At 53.0% G+C, this 25,985-nt stretch overlaps 1 protein-coding gene across 5 annotated transcripts in view; it reads right to left on the bottom strand.

Annotated features, from left to right (window-relative positions):
- Positions 1 to 15,374: 15,374 nt before the first annotated feature.
- NCKAP5L (NCK associated protein 5 like) overlaps positions 15,375 to 25,985 on the bottom strand; it is a 30,015-nt gene continuing 19,404 nt past the window's right edge. For all 5 annotated transcript variants that reach the window (XM_072797991.1, XM_072797993.1, XM_072797992.1 and 2 more), the window contains 8 exons: positions 25,442 to 25,561; positions 22,299 to 22,412; positions 18,592 to 21,215; positions 17,529 to 17,691; positions 17,216 to 17,297; positions 16,577 to 16,885; positions 16,358 to 16,500; positions 15,375 to 15,974 (listed from right to left, as the gene is read on the bottom strand). In XM_072797991.1, coding sequence (XP_072654092.1) covers positions 15,759 to 15,974; positions 16,358 to 16,500; positions 16,577 to 16,885; positions 17,216 to 17,297; positions 17,529 to 17,691; positions 18,592 to 21,215; positions 22,299 to 22,412; positions 25,442 to 25,561 — 3,771 coding nt within the window. In that variant the 3' untranslated portion in view covers positions 15,375 to 15,758. The remainder of the gene's footprint in view (positions 15,975 to 16,357; positions 16,501 to 16,576; positions 16,886 to 17,215; positions 17,298 to 17,528; positions 17,692 to 18,591; positions 21,216 to 22,298; positions 22,413 to 25,441; positions 25,562 to 25,985) is intronic.

Genomic DNA, 25,985 nt, shown 5'->3' with positions numbered 1-25,985 from the left:
GTAAGCAGCAAAAACCAGTAAATGTAAAACTAAAGAAAATCTGGATCCTAAAAAAAAAAAAAAGACAAATGACAAAACGAAAAAACAAAAGACAGAAAGGAACCTAGATATTTAGAGCCATATCAACAAAATGCAAGCATGGATCCTGATTCAAATAAGCCAGCTATCAATGGAGACAACTGGGATAATTTGAACCTGTGGTTAACCATTCTCTAGGACGACCCTCTAAAATCCTAGCCTCCTGGTATTCACACCCTCTCACAATAAGGCGGGCTGGCATGTGTGTGACCCACACATGAGTCATGAAAGGTCTTGGAGCTTCCTCCTTGGATCCCTGGTTCGCTTGCCCTGGGGGAAGCCAGGCAAGGTTCTAGGGCCATTCAAGCTGCCGTGTGGAAAACCCTTGTGGAGAGGACCAGAGCCCCTTGCCAACAGCCAGCACCCACTTGCCAGCCAGTGTCGATGAGCCGCATGGAAAGCAGATCCTCCAGTACCTGTCGGACTTCCGGGTGACTGGCATCTCATGAGACTCCAATCCAGAACCAGCTAGATCATCTGCTCTCAGGTTTCCAACCCATAGAAAGTATGAGCAACAGGAGATGCCTGAGTGGCTCAGTGGTTGAGCAGCTGCCTTCAGCTCAGGCTGTGATCCCGGGATCTTGGGATCTTGGGATGAAGTCCCATATCGGGTTGCTCGTATGGAGCTTGCTTCTTCCTCTGCCTATGTCTCTGCCTCTCTCTCTCTCGCTGTCTCTCATGAATAAATAAATAAAATCTTAAAAAACTATGAGCAACAATAAGTGTTTATTATTGTTTTAAACCACTAAGTTACACAGCAGTGGATAACATACAAATAGTGATTAGTTGATGATTTAAAGAATATTTAGGGGATCCCTGGGTGGCTCAGCGCTTTAGCGCCTGCCTTTGGCCCAGGGCGCGATCCTGGAGTCCCGGAATCAAGTCCCTCATTGGGATCCCGGCATGGAGCCTGCTTCTCCCTCCTGTGTCTCTGCCTCTCTCTCTCTCTCTCTCTCTTTCTCTCTATCATAAATAAATAAATTTAAAAAATAAAGAATATTTAATGCATAAGTGAAGAATGTTATTGTGATTGTTATTTGAGTGTTGTTTCAGAGCATACTGAAGTATTTACAGATGCATTAAGATGCTGAGATTTGCTTCAAAATAATACAGTTAGGTGGCAGCAGGCAGGGGGCGGTATAGATGAAGTGAATGGTCATGAGTTTATACTGGTTGTAGCAATAGACATACTCATAGTCTCTACTTTTTGTGTTGTTGAAATTTGCTATAATAAAACATTATTAAAAATAAAACATTATGAAAAAAAAGGTACTTACGGTGGTCCACACAAGAGAAAAGGTGGCTGCAATAGAGCAGTAGTTATAAGGGTTGTAGAAAAGATGATGGAAGCAAAATATTCAGAAAGCAAATGTTTAGGCCTTAATGACTGAACAGACCTGGGGAGGTGAGAAAGGAGAATCAAGGGTGACTCTGGGATCTGGATAGACCTACCGGACGCTTGCCAGCTGTGCAAGCTTGGACGAGTTACTCAGCATCTCTGTGCTCATTTTCCCTCTCCCTCTGCCTCTCCCCCACCCCTCAAATAAATAAAAAGTCAACAACAACAACAACCCAGTACTACCTAAAGGATTAAATTAATTAAAATACATAAAGCACTTAGAACAGTATTGAGCACATAGTAAACCCTCAAAGTGTTAGCGCTTCCACTGGGGAGGCCCAGGACTCCCGTGGGATGGTGGTTTTGGCTTTGGACATATTGAGAGTACAGTGGTGAGGGACTTTCATGAAGCTGTCAACAGGCATTTGCATCCCAATCTGAAGTTCAGGAGGGAAGCTGGAGATAGAGATGTGGATGATTTGATACATCTTATTTTATCTTATTTTTTATTTTTTAAATTTTTATTTAAACTCAGTTAAAATATAATGTATTATTGGTTTCAGAGGTAGAGTTCAGTGATTCATCAGTCTTACATAACACCCAGTGCTCATTATATCACGTGCCCTCCATGACGTTCATCACCCTGTGTCACTCTGTCCCCCCGCCCCCCTCCCCTCCAGCAACCTTCAGTTTGTTTCCTATGATTAAGAGTCTCTTATGATTTGTCTCCCTCTCTGATTTTATCTTATTTGTTTTCCCCTCCCTTCCCCCATGATCTTCTGTTTTGTTTCTTAAATTCCACATGAGTGAGGTCATATGATAACTGTCTTTCTCTGATTGACTTATTTCGCTTAGCATAATACCCTCTAGATCATCCAGGTCGTTGCAAATGGTAAGATTTCACTTTTTTTTTGATGGCTGAGTAGTAGTCCATGGTGTGTGTGTGTGTGTGTGTGTGTGTGTATACATACATATACACCACATCTTCTTTATCCATTCATCTGTCAATGGACATCTGGGCTCTCTCCATGGTTTGGCTATTGTGGACATTGCTGCTATAATCATTGGGGTGCAGGTGCCCCTTTGGATCACTACATTTGTATCTTTGGGGTAAATCCCTAGTAGTGCAATTGCTGGGTCATGGGGTAGCCCTATTCTCAACTTTTTGAGGAATCTCCATACTGCAACCTCCAGAGTGGTTGCACCAGCTTGCATTCCCACCAGCAGAGTAAGACGGTTCCCCTTTCTCTGCATCCTCGCCAACATCTGTCATTTCCTGACTTGTTCATTTTAGCCATTCTGGTTGTGGTGTGAAGTAGCATCTCATTGTGGTTTTGATTTGTATTTCCCTGATGATTCGGCACATTTTAAAACCTTAAGAGTGAGTCAGCCCTTTGGACAGACACTTCACCAAAGAAGATATACAAATGTCAATAAACACATGAAACAATGTTAAATATAATTAGATATTAGGCAAATGCGAACTAAAGCAACAATGAAATATACCTACTAGAATTGACTAAAATTTTTTTTAAAAATCGTGATAATACCAACTACTGGTAAAAATGTGGAGCAACTAGAGCCCTCATACTTTGCCAGTGGTAAAGTAAAATGGTACAACTCCTGGAAAACAATTTGGCAGTTTCTTTTAAAATTAAGTACCATCCAACCCAGCAATTGCACAGTTTATCCTAGAAAAGTAAAAATGTGTGTTCAAACAAAATCTTGTACATGAATGTTTGGAGAAGCATTATTGGTAATAACCAAAATCTGGAACAATCCAAATATTCTTCAACAGGCAAATGGATAAACTAACTGTGGTCCATCCAGACAATGGAATGCTCCTCTGCAGTAAAATGGACTAAGCCATAGCCATCTACAGCCACCTGGATGGATCTCAAGGCATTATTTTATGAAGAATGATTGAGCCCAACAGAACCCCAGGAAACTCGTATTTTTTTTTAAGATTTTTATTTATTTATTCATGAGAGGCACAGAGAGAGGCAGAGACACAGGCAGAGGGAGAAGCAGGCTCCATGCAGGGAGCCCGACGTGGGACTCGATCCCGGGACTCCAGGATCATGCCCTGGGCCAAAGGCAGACGTTAAACTGCTGAGCCACCCAGGGATCCCCAGGAACCTCATATTTAAGGAGCATATGGAAACCTCGTCCCTTGCTCTCTAACACAACACATGCTGCCTAGGTTTGGGCCCTACTGAATCTTGCCTGGGCTAGTGCTCCAGCCTCCTCACTGGCCTCAGCCCCTCGCCTTGGGTCTCTCCAGTCCACATTGCACACTATTTCTAGATGGATTTTCCTGATAGTAAACACTGAACTTTTTTTTTTTTTAAGATTTTATTCATTTATTCATGAGAGACTCACAGAAAGAGGCAGCAACACAGGCAGAGGGAGAAGCAGGCTCCCTGTGGGGAGCTGATGTGGGTCTCAATCCCAGGACCCCAGGATCACGCCCTGAGCCGAAGGCAGATGCTCAACCGCTGAGCCACCCAGGTGTCCAACCCTGAACTTTTCAATAGCACATTTTTGCTGTCAGGCTAGAGTCCAAACTCCTCCTTTATACAGCTTACCTCTGTCCTCTCATTTTTCTTTTTTCTTTTTTTTTTAATTTTTTAAAAATTTATTTGTGATAGTCACACACACACAGAGAGAGAGAGAGAGAGAGAGAGAGAGAGGCAGAGACACAGGCAGAGGGAGAAGCAGGCTCCATGCACTGGGAACCCGACGTGGGATTCGATCCCAGGTCTCCAGGATCGCGCCCTGGGCCAAAGGCAGGCGCCAAACCGCTGCGCCACCCAGGGATCCCCTCCTCTCATTTTTCAATGCTCCAGCCATTATGAACTCATCTTTATGCTATAGAATGTTCCATTTGGTCCCTCACTGCGAGGCTTTGGAATTTATATTTCTTTCTTTCTTTCTTTCTTTCTTTCTTTCTTTCTTTCTTTCTTTCTTTCTTTCTTTCTTTCTTTCTTTCTTTCTTTCTTCCTTCCTTCCTTCCTTCCTTCCTTCCTTCCTTCCTTCTTTCTTTCTTTCTTTCTTTCTTTCTTTCTTTCTTTCTTTCTTTCTTTCTTTCTTTCTTTCTTTCTTTCTTTCCTTTCTTTCTTTCTTCTTTCGATTGTATTGATCTATTTGACAGAGAGAGAGAGAGTGAGAGCACAAGCAGGGGAAGAGGGAGAAGCAGGCTCCCCACTGAGCAGGGAGCCTCATGCAGGGCTCGATCCCAAGACCCCCCGGAATCATGATCTGAGTTCAAGGCAGACGCTTCACCGACTGAGCCACCCAGGCACCCCGGCATTTCAAATTTTCGGCCTAGAGCTCTTACCCAACCCTCTGGGTGTGACTCAGTCACCGCCACCCTGCTGGTCTAGGTCTTGCTAGCACCTCGTGGAAGGAAGACTGGCCTATAGAGCCCCTTCGGCGGCCTCGAGAGCCCAGGGGTGCCCCCCATCACAGCACTAGCCACGTTCCCCTGGGATCAGCCACAGATTGTTTGGCACCAACCACTAACACTGAGTCCCGAGGGAAGGGACCTGTCATCACATTCGCCTCTGGGCCCCCGGAGTCTAGCTGGGTGCTTCACACCCACCGAGTGTCCAACAAATGTTTGTCGTCTAAACAACGGCGTGGGTGGATGAGGAAATGAAGGAGTGAGCGGGGAGGTCCAAGTGCCCACATTCATATTCTCTCGGTGGGGCAACCCTGGGAGGGCACCCTGCATTCTCCCTTCTCTCCACTGGGTGACAGTTGAGGCCCGCAAACCTCTCAGATGGGCGCTGCTGCCGTTGCACCCCCTGGTGGCCACACATTCTCCAGCTGTTCTATTGGAAATGATTTTTTTTGTATCAAGAATCGCAAACAAAGAAAAGATGTGGTAAATTTAAATTAGGGGAAAATGACTCCTTGGAGTGCTCCTAGCCTGTGGGCTTCTACATGAGTGGGTGACAGAAGCTAGATTTCCTGCTGGCTTTTGCCACCTTGGGTCCCCCTGGGTGGCCCTACCGCCCAGACTCTTCCCTGCCCATCACTCTACCGCGAGGCCCTCCCTGCCTTTATCAGAGCTCTGTCTCCAGTCGTCCCTCCCTGCACACCCATGTCACCCCGGGTACTTCAGTGTCCTGTGGATGACCCTTCACCCCCCAGCTCCCAGGTTCCCTGCAGTGACTTCCCTTCTGCCTCATTTCGGCCAGTGGCCCCGGATGTGAAAGTCCACCCTTCCGCTCTCAGGCCGCAGCCACACGTGGATCCGGCCCCCACTTCCTCCCCCTGCTTCTCCCCTCCGCTGTGCTGGCACCCACCCCCAGCCCTGCCCCTTCACCCCTGCTCCTCCCAGCAGCCCCTGCCTCCCTGCCCTGCTCTCCCAGGCGGAATCACGGCTCCTCCCAGGTAGGCCTCGGCCTTGGCCTCGTTACTTGAGCGCTCTGAGCCTCACGCCCTCACACTGAAGTGGGGATGACCACACGCAGGCCTGAAAGAGTGTGGGCTGGAAACCGAGTCACTACGGGTGAGCACTTAGAATGGGCCTGGCACAGCCTACGTGGTGTCTGCTCCCAGGGGTTATCAGCGTCGTTCAAGCCGGAGCCCCTGGTGGTTGGCCACACCGGCCACCTCAGACTCCCTCATCAGCCAACCGGCCCTTGCACTAATCCCACCATCTTCCTTCTCCACACTTAGCGCCAGGCCTCTGCACCCGGTGAGACAAGAAACAGCAACCAGAGAGCTCCACGGCCCCTGGAGTGCTGCCGCCAGCCACCCCCCTTCAGCCTCTGCTGGCTCCAGGCCCATTTGGAAAGCCTTGACTTGTCCTCAGCTCGGTCCCCCCGCTCTGTCGGCAGTGGCCATTCCACATCTTCACCACGCTCCCCATCCACATGCTGAGAAGTCTAAAGGCCCAAAGGGGTACCACTGATTGGGGTGAGTGGATAAACACGGCCACAGTATTTTGTAGTTTCCCACCGACGTGTGATGGCCCCTCACCTCCCACACTGATCCTCACAGCCCTGCGTGTTCCCTACTCTGTTCCCATCTCCTGAAACGCCTCCAGCGGACCCTCTGGAGTCGCTGCTCCTCACCTGCAAGCTCCCTCTGGACACGGTCTCTGTGAAGAGCACCCCTCCCTTCCTGCCTCTTCCTGAGGACGCTGCTTCTTTCCCTCAGCTCGTGTGTCACCAGCCCAGAAGGTGTGCAGCCGCCACCCTTCAGCTCTACTTTCAGGCCCTTCTTCTTCCCTAAAGTCCCTCAGCTTTAAATCTCCTGTTGACGCACGGTACCGCTCACTCTACCTCCCTTTTCCGCTCACCTATCAATCCCTGGGTTACTTCTCATTTCTGGAAGGCTTTAGCTCCTGCCTCATGCATTCCTTCTGATGCTAATCCTGTCCACGTTCTCAGAGATTCCAACATCCACACGGACAGTTCCAGGATCTCTTCTCTTCCAGTGACCTTGCCCTTTACCCTGTCTGAACCACTCACTCCCATGGTCATTCCTGGTCCTTGTCATCACCGACAACCGCAGTCCCTCTCTATTAGTGTCCCAGAGCTGCTGTAACAAAGCACCACCCACTGGGCAGTTTGAACAACAGAACGTTATTGCCTCACGTTTCTAGAGGCTGCAAGTCCGAGATCAAAGTGTTGGCTGGGTTGGTTCCTTCTTGGAGACCATGAGGGAGCATCTGTTCCCTTCGGACCTCTTCCCTAACTTCTGGTGGTTTGCTGGCAATCGTCATTTGGCATTCCTTGGCCTGTAGACACATCACCATAATCTCTGCCTGCATCTTCACATGGTCTCTCCCTGTGTCCCTATCTGTCCTTATGTCTTATTTTCTGCTTTTTGACACTGGTCATACTGGATTAGGGCCCACCCACATGACTTGTTTGAACTGGATTACCTCTGTAAGGCCTCCATTTCCAAATAAGGTCATGTTCTGAGGTACAGGACGGCACAATTTAACCCATAATACCTCCTATAAATTCAATCCCATGCATCCCACCCACCAATCACCACCTCATTTCTTCCCAACTCATTCCCTCTAGTACCCTATCTCCAATGTTCCTTTGATCCCACCATGACCTGCAGGTCACTGATCATCCCCCTCTCCCCCCACCATGCCTCTCTCCTTTATCATTCTCTCTTCCCTCTTTAACCAATGGAAAGCCCACAGCTTCTCTCTCCTCTACGGTAGTCATTTCATAAATTGGCAGCCCTGGCTAGCCTATTCTGTACTTAACATGGCAGGAGAAAAACCCCAATACGTTTGTGTTAATAAGTCTCACTTTAGGGACGCCTGGGTGGCTCAGTGGTTGAGCATCTGCTTTTGGCTCAGGTCATGATCCTAGTCTTGGGATCGAGTCCCGCATTGGGCTCCCCACAGGGAGCCTGCTTCTCCCTCTGCCTGGGTCTCTGCCTCTCTCAGTGTGTCTCTCATGAATAAATAAATAAAATGTTTAAAAAAAAAAGTCTCACTCTAAGGGGTACCTGGGAGGCACAGTCAGTTGAGTGTTTGACTCTTGGTTTCTGCTTGGGTTGTGATCTTGGGGTGGTGGGATCAGGCCCGGGTTGGACTCTGCACTCAGCATGGAGTCTGCTTGGGACACTCTCTCCCTCTCTCTCTCTGTGCCCCTCCCCACTGTGTTCACGTTCTCTCTAAAATAAATAAATAAAACTTTAAAAAAATAAGTCTCACTTTAAACTCCTACTCACTTCAAGTGGATGCTTCATGCTACTTGGGAGCTCAATACACTCCCTAGTGTATGTACACTCTTGATCTTCTAGATGACTACTCATATTATCTCCCCTCTTCTCAAATCTCCAACACCTTGTTTTCCCATCCTTCCTCTTAGCTAATGACTTTGATTATTTCCTTGAAATAAAGCAATCACAAGAGTACTTCTATAAGCAGACACTCAATTGCCTTGTGCCTGCCTCGCTCCTATACCTGTAGATTCTGCTTAGGGCCACACATGCCCTGGAGCCCAACAATTCCCTTTTCTCTCTCCTGGAATCATCAAATTTTCTCTATTTTACCTTTCCCATAAGTATGAGAAAATGCCTTAATTTCTTAAGAAATTAGATTAGGGGATCCCTGGGTGGCTCAGCGGTTCAGTGCCTGCCTTTGGCCCGGGGTGTGATCCTGGAGTTCCGGGATCGAGTCCCATATCAGGCTCCCTGCATGGAGCCTGCTTCTCCCTCTGCCTGTGTCTCTGCTTCTCTCTCTCTCTCTCTCATAAATAAATAAATAAATATCTTAAAAAAAAAAGAAATTAGATTAGGATTTCTTAAGAAATCCTCTCTTAGGTGGACACCTGGATGGCTCAGTGGTTGAGCATCTGCCTTTGGCTCAGGGCGTGATCCTGGGGTCCTGAGATCTAGTCCTACATTGGGCTCCCTGCAGGAAGCCTGCTTCTCCCTCTGCCTATGTCTCTGCCTCTGTTTCTCCATCTCTCATGAATAAATAAATAAAATCTTAAAAAAAAAAGAAAAAAGAAATCCTCTCTTAGGGCCTAGGAGGAGCAACTCTGCAATAGCAATGAGCATACCCAGCCTCCAGATCTTGGTTTCTAAATATCAAACCCCAGTAAAGGGCTCTTTGGAGAAATGGCTGATTCCTGGGTTGGGTTTAAGGAAAGTCCAAGATGAACTTTGAGCATGTCATGCCAGAAAGTACATCCTCAAAGAATAATGGGGGTTTGTCAAAGAGATGGAAGCCAACTTGAAGGGCCTCCTACAGGCCAAATCATGGACAATTTGAGCACCAACGTAAATCATGATAGTAATAGATTACAAACCATTGAATAAAATGGGAAGTCATGAGTCCCTACTGATATAAGCAAATGAGTAAGTAGAAAGTTTGATGAAAATGAAACATTAAAAAAAAAGAAAATGAAACATTTACACAGTTTCAAAGTACCCCCCATGTTCTTATTAATTATAAAGGGAAAATTATAATTTTGCAATTATAATGCATAATGAAGTCCAGTAAACATCAACTTAAGTAATGAAAATGAACATCCTTAGTAATGACGTAAATGGCAATTATGGCCTGTAAAGTTAAAAAATGTCAAGGTCTCAAAAGTCAAGGACAGTTTGGGGGCACCTGGGTGGCTCAGTCAATTAAGCATCCAAATCTTGATGTCTGCTCAGGTCATGATTTCAGGGTTGTGAGATTGAACCCCATGTCAGGCTCCCTGCTGGGAGTGGAGCCTGCTTGGGATTCCCTCTCTCCTCTGCCCTCTGCCCCTCCCTCACCTCTCTTTCTTAAAAAAAAAAAAAAAAAAAAAAAAAAATTAAGGACAGATTGAAGAATTGCTCCAGTTTGAAGGACACTAAAGAAATGTCTAAAAGCAAGGTGCGACTTTTGAACTGGCTATAAGTGACATTATTTGGACAACTGGTAAAACTTGGATGTGGTTCCAGGGACTAGATTGTCATTATATGTTATTCCTGATTTTGATGATGGTATGGGGCTTTATAAGAGAATGCTTTTATTTGTAGAAAATCTATAGTCAAGTATTGGGTGATGGAACATCAAGTTGGCAGCTTTCAGCATGCTAGGAGAAGAAAGTTTTTGTACTGTTCATGAAACAGTTATGTAAGTTTGAAATAGTTTCAAAATAAGACTTAAAAAAATAGTAAAGATTGCATTTCTTGACCCCACTCTCCCCTCCTGTTCTCTACTCCACTACTTCTTACAAGAGTCATCTACACTCCAATCCTTTCTTTACCCTTTTTTCTTGAACCACTTCAAACAGCTTTCGTTACCACTGATGCTCTCGCTAAGGTCACCAGTGACTACTGTATTGCTAAGTTGAAGAAACAATTTTCAATCCTTATCTTGACAGACACATCAGCAGAATTTGACACTGATTAATCTTTCTTGAAACATTTTCTGTATTTATATTCCAGGACCCCACTTCCTGTTGGTATTATTTTTTTTCAGTCTCCTCTGTGATCTCTCCTCATTTCCTCTGACCTCTGAAGAAATGAGGGATCCCAGGATTCTGGACTCAGACCTTTCCTCTTCTTACTGCTTTGTTGAGTTTATTCAGTCCCCTGGCTTTAAATAACATCCATATGTTGATGACTTACTAATTTATATCTCTAGCTTAGGCTTCTTTTCTAAACTGTGGACTTCTATAACCAAATGCTTACTCCACATTTTCCATTGGATGTTGTCCAATAGCCATCTCAAATTTAACATGGCCAACACTTAACTCCTGATCTTCCCTCCCCCAAGTCTGTTCTATTTACTCTCCCCCTTATCGGTTAATGGCAACTTCTTCCTACCAATTGCTCCAAAACCCCTGGAGTTACCCTTGGCTCTTCTCTTTTCTTCACATCAATTACATTAGCAAATTTTATTGTCTACTGTACCCCTACCCTGGAACAGGTCGCCACCATCTGTCATTGGAGTTACCCGAGAGGCCCCCTTACTGGTCCGCTTCCATACTCTCCAGTTTATTCTTTGTCACTCTCTATTGACTCCCCATTTCACTCTGAGTAAAAGTCAAAGTCCCTAGCATTGGGGCACAAGACTCTACATGGTCACTTACTCTGACCAAGTTGGCTGAGAATAAAAGTTTGATAATACTGAATGATGTAGGGGCACCTGGGTGGCTCAGTCGGTCAAGCATCTGCCTTTGGCTCAGGTTATGATCTCAGAGGGGAGTCTGCTTCTCCTTCTCCCCCCTGCCCCTCCCCCCACTCATGCTGTCTCTCTCTCTCAAATAAATACATAAAATCTTAAAAAAAAACCCAAATGATGTAGAAAATAGTCCCACTTATACAGTGTTAGTGAAATGCAATTTGTTAATATCTATAAAATATTTAAATTAAGCATATGCTGTGGCCTAGCAATTCCATTGGTAAAAATTTATCTTGTGAAAATACATAAGTGGTCAGACACACATATGCTATGTTCACTGCAGCATTATTTGTCATGGCAACACAAATTAACATGGCACATCCATACAATGGAAGACCACATATGGTAATGGAAATTCATGGGCTTTGGAAAGATCTCCAAGATATATTGTTAAATGCTAAAAGAGGGGCACCTGGGGAGCTCAGCAGTTGAGCATCTGCCTTTGGCTCAGGGTGTGATCCCGGGGTCCTGGCATCAAGTCCCACATCGGGCTCCCCGCAGGGAGCCTGCTTCTCCCTCTGCCTGTGTCTCTGCTTCTCTCTGTGTCTCTCATGAATAAATAAATAAAATCTTTAAAAAAAATGTTAAAAGAAGTAGATTGGTTGGGAACTGTGGAATAATCTCATAGTTTAGTAAAAGGTCAACATAAACATGCTCTGTGCGTGCATTTAAAACATGATTTGCAAAGGTTACCGATCAGCTTGGGCTATGTCTGCAGAGTGAGGGTGGGAGCTGGAGTACAAAAAAGATGCGTCTTCCTATTCATTTTCAATTACTTTTTTTAAAAAAGAGAAAATACGTGTTTTTTTGAAGATTTTAAAGAAAAAAATGTACTTTTAGGGGATCCCTGGGTGGCTCAGCAGTTTAGTGCCTGCCTTTGGCCCAGGGCGCGATCCTGGAGTCCCGGGATCGAGTCCCGCGTCGGGCTCCCTGCATGGAGCCTGCTTCTCCCTCTGCCTGTGTCTCTGCCTCTCTCTCTCTCTCTCTCTCTCTCTATGTCTATCATGAATAAATAAATAAAATCTTTAAAAAAGTTAAAAAATGCACTTTTATAATTTGTATGTCTTTAATAATTATAAAGATTTTATTTTTTAATTAAAAAAAAGATTTTATTTATTTACTCATGAGAGACACAGAGAGAGAGGCAGAGACACAGGCAGAGGGAGAAGCAGGCTTTGTGCAAGAAGCCTGGTGTGGGACTCGATCCCGAATCCCAAGATCACACCCTGAACCGAAGTCTGAGGCTTAGCCGCTGAGCACCCAGGTGTCCCGATTATAAAGATTTTTAAATGTTCATCCCTGTCCCAAGATCAGGGAAATGCTCACCTGTATTTACTTCAAATTCATGTGTCTTTAAAAAATATATATGTTTGAATTAACTCACACAGGATTAAAGAATGGGTGTGTATATCTAGAGTTAGCTGCAGAGCATGACTGTTTCTTTCTTAAAACCTTTTTTTGATAAATAAAACAAAATATACTATTTGTAGAAAATCTAGCAATAAAAACTCTTGGCAACCCAGAGAAAACCTGTTAATATTTTAGGACATTTCCTGTAAAAGGCAGGGTGTCCAGTGATGTGGAACCTGAAACCTTCTCAGTCTTTTGCTGATGCCTTGATGCCATTTAGAGGGGTTAAGCGGGGTGGGGGCTGGCAGTTTTGCCTTGCTTTGTTTGGAAAATTCAGCAGAAGGGGTTGTACACGATGGTGAGGCAAACGTCACCCATTGTTCATGGGGAAAATAGTGAGGTCACCTTAATGCTGCAAGCAGATGTTGCAAACTTGAGATGTGAAGCATTCTGGCATAGTGAAGATCAAATAGTCTCTTAGTCAAACCCTTCCTTCAAGTACAAGGAGAAACTGGCTCCCCAGGAGTGTCTTGAACTCACTGGCATGTCCCCCCTTCACAGAATTACTTCAGATGGAGGGTGCACACAGTTCTGTGGGCTGTGAGATGGCTCATCTGGGCCCACGACCCCTTAGCAGGACACAGGCTGGGGTGGGGGGGGAGCGTATTTAGGAATGAGAGCCGCCTACCTGCTCCAGCAGTCCGTAGGGCAGGGCCAGCCCCAAGGAACCAGGTGTGGCTGATGCTGCTGGCCCACATTGCCCCAGGGCCCAAGGTGACACTGCATTTTTTAAAAAAAAGTTTTATTTATGAGAGAGAGAGAGAGAGAGAGAGAGACAGGCAGAGGGAGAAGCAGACTGGAGTCTGCTGGGAGCCCAATGTGGGACTCGATCCCAGGACCCAGGGATCATGACCTGAGCCAAAGGCTGATGCTTAGCCACCAAGCCATCCAGGTACCCTGACACTTTGCATTTGCAAACCCTGCAGAACAGAGCTGGACCCTGGGGACAGAAACATGATGGACCATTCAGTCTCAGCTTGTCAGAGGTGGAGTCCAGAGTCAAAGCCACCTCGCCAAACTCTTTTCCCGGAAAGGACATAGGGTAAATATCCTGCAGGCGAACAATTCTGTGCTAGCAAGGAAATGAGGTAATACATCAAGGTTCCAGCAGAGAAAAGCTCTTGAAACCCCAGAAATAAAAAGTGAGGAGGACTTAGCCTTGGGAATCGCCCTTGTGGCAGGAGGCAGGTTAGCAGTTTGGCAATATCATATCATACTTGAGCCCATGAGAGTGGAAGGGACAGTGGGATAGGACCTGGGAGGGGAAGACCAGGTGCGAAAATGGGATTCGGACATTTAAAGGAAACCAAGATATCTGATGTGACCCTTCTCTAAGTCTTTTCAATTTCTTCCACGACATGCAACCAAGGGAAATTGGTGGGAGGGAGAGAGCCAGCCTGAAGGAAGAAGAGAGCTAAGGACAAGAGAGGTCCGGTGCAACCTCCCAATCTTCCCTCCATTGGTAAGGAAAACCAAGGCCCAGAGAAAGGATGCACCTTTCCTGCAAAACCAGACTCAATGGCTAAGACTCTTGACTTCCAGTCTAGTGCTCTCAAGCCTTGCCCATCAGGAGTGATCCGCAGGCCAAAAAGGAAGGAGGCGATTAATGTCCTTCCAGAACAAAACAAAGCTACACACTCGAAAAGGAATCACTCTCACCAGGCTCCGTCACTTCTCGGCCTTAGGAAACCATTGAATGTTTCCAAGCCTTGACGTCCTCATCCCTGAGAGGATGCTCTGGTGGGCATTAGGGATCAGGAGGCTGGGGGTGCAGTAGAGATTTATTTTAAGGGGCAGTTCTTCTATGGCTCTCTGGAGCATTCCAGCTAGAGACCCCACTGCAAGGCACTAGTATAAAGGGAGGCCCTGACCCCCTCCTGACCCCCACCTTCCTTAGGCTGCCCAGAGCAAGGAAGGCAGCCAGTGGTATCACCGAGGTGTGAATGGGCCCAGCTCTACTCCCTGCCAGGCACCCCGACCTCAGCTCTGCAAGCCTGTGGTGCCAACGCAGACCATGTTCACCACAGGGCCTCCCATCCCCGCGATGAACTGTCCAGAATCCCAGCCCCAAGGCCAGGGGTGCCGAGTACATGCTGCCCAGGGGGCCTTCAGACCATACGTCGTGGGGAGAGCCTAAGTGCTAGGTCAGGTGGGCATTCTAGGCAAGTCACCCCACATCTGGAAACCTGGGCAGGAAGGAAGGCCTCCCAGACCCAACTTGGCCGGCCAGCGTATGACGGTCTGGCTGCACCCTGGTTTACCTTCAGGTAATGCGCAGCTCCACGCCCAATGGGGAATCCGAGGGCTTAGAAGGCCACAGCCACCCCGTGGCCTCTTTGTGCCGTGTGGGGAGGACAAAATAACTCCTGGAAGCCTAGACCCTTCCGCACAGCCTCATTCTTGGCCTCTCTTTCCTGAATTAAGAATTTCAGAGCACGGGAGGAACTTCTGGTTGAGATCTGAGGTAGAAATAGGGGCAAAAAGATCTGGGGGGAAAGCCCAATGTCTAAGGAGGGCTAAGAAGGTGGCAACAGGAGGCTACTTTATCTACATGTCAGCCCCCGAAGCTTGCTTTGCACATCCTACTTGCCCCCTCCCCGCCCAGTGTGTACAGGAGTTGGAGTGCACGCCCAGGGCCACCGTCCCCCCAGGCTGCCGGCCTTCCGCCCTACCCAAGGGGCATCCCCAACCCCGGGTGCCATTCCAGGCCTGAGCAGCCCCACCTCCCCACCCCCACCCAGTTACCTTTTAAGGTGGGGCTGCCTCACAAGGGCACCTAAGGCAAAGTCTAAGGTCCTGGGGTCCCTGGCCCTGGTGCCCATGCAGCCTCCACCCACCTGTCCATCCCCGAGTCCTCCCCCCAGAAAACAAACAAACAAACAAACAAACAAAAACGGGAGTCCAGGCCAGGGAGGGGCCTCCACATTTTATTAGGAAGAGGGCAGAAGCAGAGGCTGGAAGCAGAGCAGCCGAGTTCTTAAGGACAGATAAATTAACCGCAGTGCGGGGATGGGGGTGGGTGGGGACTGGTCCAGGCGCTTTAATATAAAAAAACAACAAAAAGACAGACAGACGGACCCCAAAGACGCGGGTGGGGGGGGAGGGCAGCACCATCCAGACGGCGGGGGGCCAGGGCAGACAGGGAGAGAAGGCAGCGCGGCCCTTCGCCCCCGACTCCAGCGCCCGGGCGGGGCGGGCGGAGCTGGCACAGCTGGCACAGCTGGAGGGCGGAGCCCAGCACCTCGGACGGCCCAGCCGGGCGGTCTCTGCCCAGCCTCAGCCCTGACTCCCGCAGGACGACAGCGAGTCGTAGAGGGAGTCGCTCAGAGACTCGGAGGTCTCCAGGCCCGGGGGACCCCCGCTGGCCCCTCGCCCGTCCTCGCCCACGTCCGACGTGCTGGGCGTGCGGCTGCCCCCGAAGGCCGGGCCCTGGGGCGGCGGGGCCGGGCGGCTGGTGGGCTCCAGGCTCCGCTTGCGATCGACGGGCAGGGCCTGGGGGGGGAGGGAGGAGGGGGGAGCTCAGGAGGCCGCAGGGCCTGGGGGGGAGGGGGGAGCTCAGGAGGCCACAGGGCGGGGAGGGGGGGACGGGGGGCTCAGGAGGCCACAGGGCGGGGAGGGGGGGACAGGGGGGGCTCAGGAGGCCACAGGGCGGGGAGGGGGGCGAGGGGGGCCTCAGGAGGCCACAGGGCCTGGGGTGGGGAGGGGGGAGCTTGGGAGGACGCAGGGCCTGGGGGGGGAGGGAGGAGGGGGGAGCTCAGGAGGCCGCAGGGCCTGGGGGGGAAGGTGGGGGTGGAGGGGGTGAGGGTTGAGGGGGAGCCCCAGTCGTCCCTCCTGCCCTCTGGGCCCGCCCCGCCCCAGGCGGTGGCCGCGCTCACCATGGGGGTCCTGGGCAGCCCCTCCAGTTGTCGCGCCGGGCAGAGGAAAGGGTCGGCGGAGCTGCCGGCTGCCCTGGCGTTGGGGAAGGTCCAGTTCTTAGCCAGCTGGACGGGGGCGGGAGGGCCCGGGTCTTCACAGGGATCTGCGTGGGGACAAGGGAAGGCGGGAGGTGGCGCGTGGGGCTCCCGGGCCGCCCGCCCCCCTGTGCGGACACTCACCGTCGGGGCAGGCCTGATGGCCCCGGTGGCCCGGGGGCGCGGCGAGCAGCGCGGGGAAGGCCGGCAAGCTGGGGTGCCGCCCGCCCACCAGCAGCTCCTCCAGGCCCGGCACCTCGCGCTCCAGCGTGTGGGCGCGCCGGGGGACTTTGGTAAGGGGCGGGGGCCGAGCTGGGGGCACTCCCGGGCCGGGGTCCAGCCGCGGGGGCTTGGTCTTGGGAAGATTCTTGCTGGGGGTCCCATTGCTGCCGTGGTCTGGGGGCGGAAAGGTCCCAATGCCACTGTCCAGGGTGCGAGTCAAGGAGCCACAGGCTGGGGGAGGGGACGGTAAGTCAAGGACGCGAAGCTGCAGGTTCAGCCCCTCTGCCTCCCTCCGGCTTCCTGCCCCAGCCCAGGCTCCCGGGCGTGGCCCCGCCTGGCCCAGCAGGCTGTCATCCCCCACCACTCCTCCCCCAACTCCCCCAGACTTGGGCCAGGTGCCCAAGGGCCGGGAGGGATTTAGTTCTGTGCAGCCCCGGTGCCCACCTGGTGCTTGGCACCAAGAGGCACTCAGGGCCTGGTACCTGCTTCGGTGATGGGAACAGGGTAAAGTGGGCAGGGGGCAAGGGGCAGGTCCCATCCTGGGTCCCTGACCCTGCTGACCTGTGAAGTGTGAGGTGGGCACTGGCTCAGCCAGGCTGTCCTCTGAGGGCATCTCTTCCCGCCTTCCTGGCTCGCTGTTGGGCTGCGTGGGGGTACAGGAGACCTCAGAACCCATTCCTCACGCCCCCACCCGTACCCCTCCCCAAGCTCTGCCATGAGGACACTATGGGTCTGAGAGCCTGCAGCCCACCGGGCCCCAGAGACCGTGGTGCACCTGGCAGCTTCCACGACCCAGGGCAGGGGAACCCTCCAGGGGTGCAAGACCTGGCCGGGCCCCAGAGCTGGGCCCAATACCTAGCAGCCAAGAACCTACCTTTCCAGGAGGTTTTCCACAGCCCTGAAGAGGCCCCACCAGGCCGTTTCGAGGCCCACAGGCTGGCCAGGGGTTCTTGGGGTCAGAGGACACTGGCTGGAAATCGCCATACTCGGGTTTGGGCTCCCGCCAGTTCTTGGGCGGCAGCTCCTTGCCATCCACCCTACAGGCAGCAGTGCACACGAAGGTGAGGGGAGGCCTGGGTCCACCCAGACTTTCTGACCTCACTCCCTCCAATGCTGCTGGGCCTAGTACAATACCCACTGCCCCCCAGGATAGGGGACCTATCCCTGGTGGCTGCCCCCCATCAAGTCCTCCTGATGCTGGGAAAAGGCAGAGACCTAGGGAAAACCTCAGAGAAATGGCAGGGGAGATGGGACAAGTTCCCCAAAGCTACACAGGGTCAAGCCTAGAGACTTCTCGACGCCATCTGCTAGCAGACGGCAGATGCATCACCTCCTGGTCCACACGTGACACACCCCGCCTGCCCCAGCTGAACTCAAGCGCCCTTGCTGTCCAAGCCACACCCCACCTGGTGCCCAACCCCTAGGGACATTGTGCTTCATCTGGCTCAGACGGAGCAACCCCAAGATGGGATCGCCCCTTCTCTGAACCCCATTTCCACTGCTGAGTCTGTGGCAGGCAGCATTGGGCACCTCCTTGCTCTATAGGATAGGAAATCCCAGAGTAAGACCTTTATCAGCCCACGGTTATGAACTAGTGGTCCCTGAACTACGGCCTCATCTGATGCTAGAGACAATTTAGAAAATGTGGCCTGTTAATTCTCCTTAAATGAGAAACTGGGTGTCAGCACATGCAATGTCAGACGGCCAGAGAGGAGGCGAGCTGGGGCCCAGACCCCCGGCTTCCGATTCCAAGCCCCATCTTTCCTCGGGGCCCGGCCACGAAGCTCCAGATGCTTTGGTGGCACTTTCCTTGACCTCCTAGCCTCTTGGCTCTCGGGATAAGCAGGGCCAGCCCCAGGTGTGCCCATGGAGGGAAAGGGCCCCCCCACTCCCGAGCACCCGCTGACCTGGCTGGCTGACTGGTCCCAGGCCCTCACCTGTTGAGCAGCTGCTGCATGAAGGTGTCCGCGCCCTGGTACATGCCAGCCAGCTGGCCCTGCACCTGCCCCAGCCCTGCACTTGGCCCCGGTGCCGGTCCTCCGGGCCGTGGCCGGGCCCGGCTGCTCAGATAGGCCTTCTCCTCCTCCAGTGCCCGGCGGAGGTCTTCTGCTTTGGCCATCAACTTGGAGATGTTGAGGCTCTCAGCCTCCAGCTTCCGGGCTTCCATCTTGACCTCCTTCCGGAGTGGGGAGCCCCCGCTGGCCCCTTCCTTGCTCTTGGTGGTCTCTGTGCGGCGGTTGAGCGCCGGCAGCTTGCTCTTCTTAAGGCCGAACCAGCTGGCAATGCTGCTGGTGTTGCGGTGCTTGACCTCGGTGCCTGGCGCCCGCTCCTGGCCCTGCAGCCGCAGCACGTTCTCCTCGATGCCCTTCATCACCTTCTCCTCGATGGCTGAGTGTGGGGCCCGCCCCTCGGGGCCTTGGCTTGGGTCGGCAGGGCCAGGTGCGGGGGACGGAGGCTGGGCCCCAGGGCCGCCACAGTCTGCCCACGGGGGGCCCTTCCCCTTGTCAGGCTTCGGGGGCTCCTTAGTGGTCGGTGGGGCCACAGGCCGGGGCACCACCTTGGTGGGTGACTTGGACGGTAGCTTCGTAGGGCTGCCATGGGGGCTCTTATTGGGCTTGCCGAGGCTGGGGGCTGAGGTTGGCACTTTGGCAGGGGTGCGGGGTACCTGGGGGCACAGGGCCCCTGCCAGCCGGCTCTTGGCCAGCTCCACTTTGGTGAGGCAGCTCCTCGGGGAGACAGGCTCCAGGTCCACCCGGGCCCCCATGGAGTGAGAGGAGTAGACCCGGGCCCCGGGGTCCCCCAGGAGCCCAGGTTCTTGCTGCTTCAGGCTGCTTGTGCCTAAGGCCACTGCCCCCCGTGGGGTCCCCTTGGCTTCTGGCCCTTCGGGAGGCCTGGGGGCGGGGGGTGCCACTTCTCCAGTGCTCTCCCCTGACCTCCCTGCTCCCCGGGCCTTCTCGGTGCCAGGCCTGGCTGGCACTCCATTTTTCTCTGGCCCCTCGGGGCCGGTCTTCAGTTTCCCCAGGGCTGCCAGTCTGTCCCGCAGAGGGGTAGAGCCAGGATCCCCAGGTCGCCGCCCTGCCCCCTGGCTGGGCTTCTTGGATGAGCTGCTGGGGGTCCTGCGGCCAGGATGGGGAGACTCCGGGCCTGCTTTGTCCAAACTCTTCTCCTGGGCACTCACATAGGAGCAGGATTCCGGTAGGCAGGGGCTGGGGGGAGCTCCGGGACTTCTGAGGACCTCAGGGGCCCGTGGCACCTCCAGAGTTAATTGTGGGTAGGTGGGTACCTGCAGTGGGGATGGAGGTGGCTCTGGGGAAGGCCCCCTATAGGTGCTCCGGGAAAGGTCCAGGATGTTCTCGTAGCAGGGAGATACCACGGGTCCCGGGGACAGCGTGGCGGACAAGGCTGGCTGGGGAGGTCTGAGTTGCGCGGAGTCCAGGGCTGTGGAGCAGGGCGAGGGGCTGGTGGGTAGGCCCTGAGCTCCGTCCGGGGACAGCTCTCCTCCACCCAGACCCCTGCGAGCCAGCAGTGGGGACGGGCTGCCATCAGAACCACTGTTTCGACAGGGAATTCGGGAGTTCCGGGGAAGCTGGGGGCTGAGCTGGGGGCCTCCTGGGCTGGGGACCTTCTCCGAAGCTGGAGGCAGCTTTAGAAACTTGAGACCTCTGGCTGGAGAGGGCAGAAGGGGTCCCTGGCCTTCCCCAGGAGAAGGGGGGCCAATTTGGAGCTTGCTTTTCACCTGAGATGAGGAGTAGGGGTGGCCAGGCCGCGAGCCCAGGGGGGCATCACCTGCACCCACGAACATGCTGAGGAAGGGGAGGGGCCCCTGGCCCTCTGAGGTAGCACCAAAGCCCGGCCTCTGGGCCTCTGGGATACCCCCGCCCCAAGCTGACTTGGGGAGGCCTTTGGACTTGGACAGCTGCGGGGGCCCCTGGTCTGGGGAAGATGGCTGCCCGGGACCGGCCTGGTCCCCGCTGAGTGGGCCTGCTGCAGCCCCAGCCAAGAAGGCCTGTAAGTAAGACTCTGTGTCCTCAAGGAGCTGGCCCAGGTTCAACTGTTTGCGGGCCAGGGCCCCAAGCAGGGTGTCAGGGCTGGGTGCCTCGTTGGGGTCACCTGCCTCATCGGAGGAGGAGGAGGAGCTGCTGCCTGGGGCACAGGGTGGCCCAGAGCCAGTGCCTTGGGTCTGGGAGGAGCCCCTACTAGGGCCCCAGGGCCGCCCAGCACCCTCTTCCTCCCCTGGGCCCCCCAAGAGGCGTTCCCAGTGTAGCAGGCCTCCCAGGCCCCCAGGGCCTAGTAGTAGGTAGGGGGCCCAGGATGACTGTTCCGGCTGAGGTGGGCCACACAGCTCGCCGTTGATGGGCTCTGGGGAGCCGGGCCCCTCGCCTGGAGGCCGCCAGGGGGTGGCAGGCGAGCAAAGAAGCAAGGGGTCGGTCTCTTCCAGGGCTCTTAGCACCTCCAGGATCTGGGCCTTCTTTCGAAGGAATGGGGATAGGGCATCCAGTGCTGGGGGTGGGGCGGCCGGGGGTCCTGGGCCTCCTGGCCGCAGCTGCTGCTCCCAACACACCTTGGGGGAGAAACGACATGAGGGGGAGCCCACGTGCAGGCCTAGGACCCGAGCTGGGCCAAACCGAGTGTGTCAGAACACAGCTGGCCTGCTTTTGTCTGAGTCCCCAAAAGGAATTAACAGCCTCTCGGATACGACAGCTCAGCTTCCAAGTCACCGAGCCCTGGTTCCCCCACTCTTCCTCCTGGTGGGCCTGGGGTTGGGCGGGCGCCCCACCTCCCTTCCTGGTTATCCCAACACCCCCCACCACCACTTCCCACTACTCTTTGGGTCAGCAGGGCCAACACCACTGACGTGGTATCTATGTTTGCCCCGGGGAGGGAGGCCTGTCCGTTTTCTAGGCTCCAGAAAAAACACAGAGACTCAAGAAGGGTACGTGATGCGGCCAAGAGCTAAGTCAGTTGCTGCCAGCAAGCCCAGGCCTTCTCGGGTCAGACAGCTGTCCTGCTGCCCTACTCCCCACGGTGGAGGGAACTGGGACCACTCTCCCTGTTTCTGCCCTGCTCCTCCTGGGGCCAGCTCCTCTAGCACGGTGGTTAGCGACATGGGCTCTGCAGCCAGACTGCGCAGGTTCCAGTCCTAGGTCTACTGCTCAGTTAGCTTGGTGGACTTCGGCAAGTTATTTAACCTCTAAGCTTCACGGCATCACCTACAAAAAGGGATGGCTAATCATGCTTAACCTCACAAAATAAATGAAATCAGGGAAGCAAAAGAATAAACGGATACTAGTTCTAGACTTGAAGAAGTAAGTATATAGACAATTGGAAGTAGACGCCAAAAATTATTTTAAAAAAATATATAAACGAGATCCAGGGGTTCAGCACAGTGTCTGGCACGGAGTGAGAGCTCAGGAAATGTTAAGGACGCATCTTACTAACGCTCACTCACCCTGCTTGCAAGGCTAGCTAGTGACTGGCAGGGGGACTCTGTTTCTCTGGGTGTGAGGCTGCCAGCTGAGGGCTCACGCCCAGCCCGGAGAAGGATCTGCCCCTCCCCTGGGACTCCTTAGGATATAGCAACGGGGTACGGACTCAAGACTCCGTAGCCAGAGAAGCCACGGGCCACTGTGCCCGGCCGTCCTACCTCTCTCTGCCCAGCACAGTGCCCCAGAGGCAGTGAAGTGGTCGGTCCCTCGGCAGAGCTCAGGGACGGAGAGGCTGGTGGCTCGGACGGAGGCTGGAGTGGCGTAAGTGGGATCTGCAGGCGAGAGGCAGAGTTAGCATAGGGGCCGTCTGTCCCAGGTCTCTACCCCCTCCCGATGGGAAGGGCCGTCTTCCAAGTCTGCTCCTTCAGGGACGTGTCTTGGCCTACAGTGCAGCCTTCACCACACTGTCCCCCCACTAGGTCAGAGGAGGAGCCTTGGGAGAGGGCGCATAGGAAGGATGAAGAAGTGTGAGCCCGGGGGCAGGGAGATGGGACCGATCTGGGGCTTTAGAGAAAGAAGACTGCGCCTGGGGCGCCGAGGGCAGCGGCAAGCCTAATTTGGGTGCCCCTGGCAGCTCTAGGACCACTTTTCTTCCCGATTACGGAGAGGCCTGCCTCGAATGGCCCCTTCCTGTTCTCACTGCCTGTGACCCCAGCATCACAGGGATGGCTGAGACTAATGGAAAGACATTTGTTACCGGGTCCAAAAAAAGAGATGGCAGGAATTATCATCTCGGTCCCCCCCAGCTGGTCTCTGAGGATGACAAAGGTACTGCTGTTTAACCTCAGGTCAACTTCGCTCTCAGTCCCTGAGAATGTCCTTTCCATCTCCGAGGCATCTCGACTAGCCATGAGTCAGCTTTACACTCCTGCCTCTGTGGATTCCTCTCTGGCTGGCCAGCGGCGGCCCCGATCCTCACTCCTCCTCCGGCCTGGATGCTGCTCAGCATTCGTCTCCCTGACCTCGTTTGGTGGCTTCACAAACGTCTTATCTAACAAAGCAGCTGAAAGTATTCTTTTTTTCTTTTTCATCTAAAGCGTCTTTGTGCTCAGAGCCTCCTATCCCTGCCCACTGCCTAAGGAGACAAGTCTGGACTCCTCTGCCGGCAGTCTGGGCCCGGCCTGCTGGTCCTTCCCCAACGCCACCTCTGGTGCTCACTCACTGCTCCTTCACGCAGCCTTTGTGCCGGCCCAGCTGAGTGGCTTGCTTCTGCAGAGGCTTCCCTGTAGTTCCTTCCGCAGGGCATCCCTTCTCCCCACCTTCAACTCTACTTCTTATTTATTTATTTTTTTAAGATTTTATTTATTTGTTCATGAGAGACACACAGAGAGAGAGGCAGAGACATAGGAAGGGGAAGAAGCAGGCTCCCTGTAGGATCCCAGGACCTGGGATCATGACCTGAGCCAAAGGCAGATGCTCAACCACTGAGCCACCCAGGTGCCCCTCAACTCTCCTTTTTAAATCTCCCATCCAGCGAGGGCCAGGTCACCTCCTTAAGGCCACTCCGCTGGCCTCTCTGCACTCCTGGACAGCGCTGTCACTCTGCCCCAACCTCTGGCTGTCTAGGGACCCGCCTGAAGCCCCAAGCAGTCCAGCCCTCAGGGTTTATGTGCTCTGCACAGACCACAGCCCTGTCCAATTCCATACACATGTTGGCAAAGGCGCTGCTCTCAGTAAGAGCTTAATTAGCATTTGCTCAATGGAGCTTTCATCCTAGCAAAGCACAACTTGAATGTAACATTAATAATGATAAACAGCTGCTAATTATTGATTACTACCATGAGCCAAATGCTATATATTGTTTCATTTCATCCTCACGATAACCTGCAACGTAGGTACCTTAATCCTCACTTATAAGAAAAAACCCCTGGGGTTCATAAGGTTAAATAATTTGCCCCAGGTCACACAGCTAAGAATTAGCTAAGTTAGGGACCCAATCCAAGTGCATCTGAGGCCAAGGTTCACGCTCTTTCCATCATGTCATGTTACCTCTGGGGAAGATAATCTATTGCCCCAAACCCCAAAATGTCCCAGATTTCATTTCAGTGATTTAAGGATGATCTACATCTCTGTTATCACTGGTCACCAAGAAAGGTATGGACAGGGTGAGCCTGGCTAGTGCGGTTAGGCCCCTGGGGGTTCCAGGGTGACCTCTGTGGCAGGGACAGGTCTGGGGCGGGAAGAGCCACAAAGTTACTGCCACTGATTCAGACCCAGTTCTGCACTGGCCTTGGGGACAGAGCCTCCAAAAAAGCCATGGGGTGATGAGACACCTCTGCCAGGGGCCAGGCTTCCCAGTGAGCCCTGGGGCATCCTCCTTACAGTCTAGGGGCCAAAAGCTGCCTGGTTGGCATCAGACAGGCACAGAAGGTGCTTCTCTTCTTGGCGAGGCTGGGGGTAGGATAGGGATGTGCTGGCTGACCGCACAACCCAATCTTCACCTCAGGGCCTGGAGCTGGTCCTGGTCCTCCCACCCCCATATCTCACCCCAGCTGCGGAGCTCCTGATAGAGTGACCACATGCGACACGTCTTTTTTGTTGTTGTTGTTTTAAGTAGGATCCACACCCAGTGTGGAGCCCAACACAGGGCTTGAATTCACAACCCTGAGATTAAGACTTGGGCCGAGGTCAAGAGCCGGCTCTTTAACCGACTGAGCCACCCAGGCGTCACCCCAGCCCAAGTGACATCTTAACTGAGTTCAGAATTCACTCCTCGTAGCACTCTGCATTTCCTGGGTGAGGCAGGTGTCAGGGGTAGAATCAAAGACTAGCACCTGAGGACATGGCCTGTGCGTCACCGGGCAGGCAAATGCAACTCTGTGTGTGCACACACACACAGAATGACCCAGGGGGACGTGCCTTTCCTGACCTCTCTGTGACACCCAGCACTGGGCGCCTTACGCCCAGCCCCGCCCCTGCCCCTGGCCAAGAAGCTGCAGTGCAGTGGCCAGAGGGGCCCCTTGGGAGCTTGAAATCACTGCATTTTCAGCCTCCACCCATCGCCCCACACAGGGCAGGAGCAAGCAAGAACCTTCTCTGTCAACAAGAAGGGATGCCATCCAGTGGGGCAAGGAGCACGGGGGAGGAGGGGGAGAGCCGAGCTTGAGAGCACTCCGGGAATCTCCCCCCACCCCATCTAGGCTCACATCTATCAGTTGAGATGAGCCTTTCTCAGATGGCCATAGCACCCAGAGGGGGGATGGAGGGGGACGGCTGCCGCCTGCTTCTTCAGGTATCAGGAGAAAAGGAGGTGACGATGCTGATGGGGCATGAGGAGGGAGGGACAATGGCCTGTGCCCACCTGAGGGAGGGAGCCTGTCGTCAGCTGGAGTTTCTGCTGAAACAGGGCGCTCAGCATCTGGTTCTGTCGCTCCAGGTCAAACACCCTCTTCTTCAGCTTGATGCACTCCTCCCGCAGGTCCTGCCACCCAGGGAGGCGGAGGGAGACAAGGAGAGGATGGCGGGGAGGGGGCGAGCGGTATGAGCACAGTCTCCTTCATCAGAGCAGTGGGCACTAGTGCTGGTTGTGCCCTTCTGCAGCCTCCTTCCAGGGGGAGCTGAGCCTGCCTCTGTTTGTAGCTGTCACATTTTTCTGGGGATGGTAAGTTCTCTAAAGTTTACCCCTGGTGGGAGGTAAATCCTATTCCCTTTGGCATCTTTCCCATCCCTGGAGCCAACCCCCTGCCTCTTAGAAACCACACATCAAAGAAGGGCCCATATAAGGCAGAGGAAGACCTGGGGGTCAGAGTGGCTCATAAGTCAAGGAGTTCCCACAGCACTTGAGTAAATATTTAGATGCCACCTTATGCTCACAACATTAACATTGCTACCAGGGCCATCACAAT

This window comes from Canis lupus, chromosome 25 (assembly GCF_048164855.1).
Source record: "Canis lupus baileyi chromosome 25, mCanLup2.hap1, whole genome shotgun sequence".
In the NCBI taxonomy this organism is placed as follows: domain Eukaryota; kingdom Metazoa; phylum Chordata; class Mammalia; order Carnivora; family Canidae; genus Canis; species Canis lupus.
This window is presented reverse-complemented; position numbering and strand designations above follow the sequence as displayed.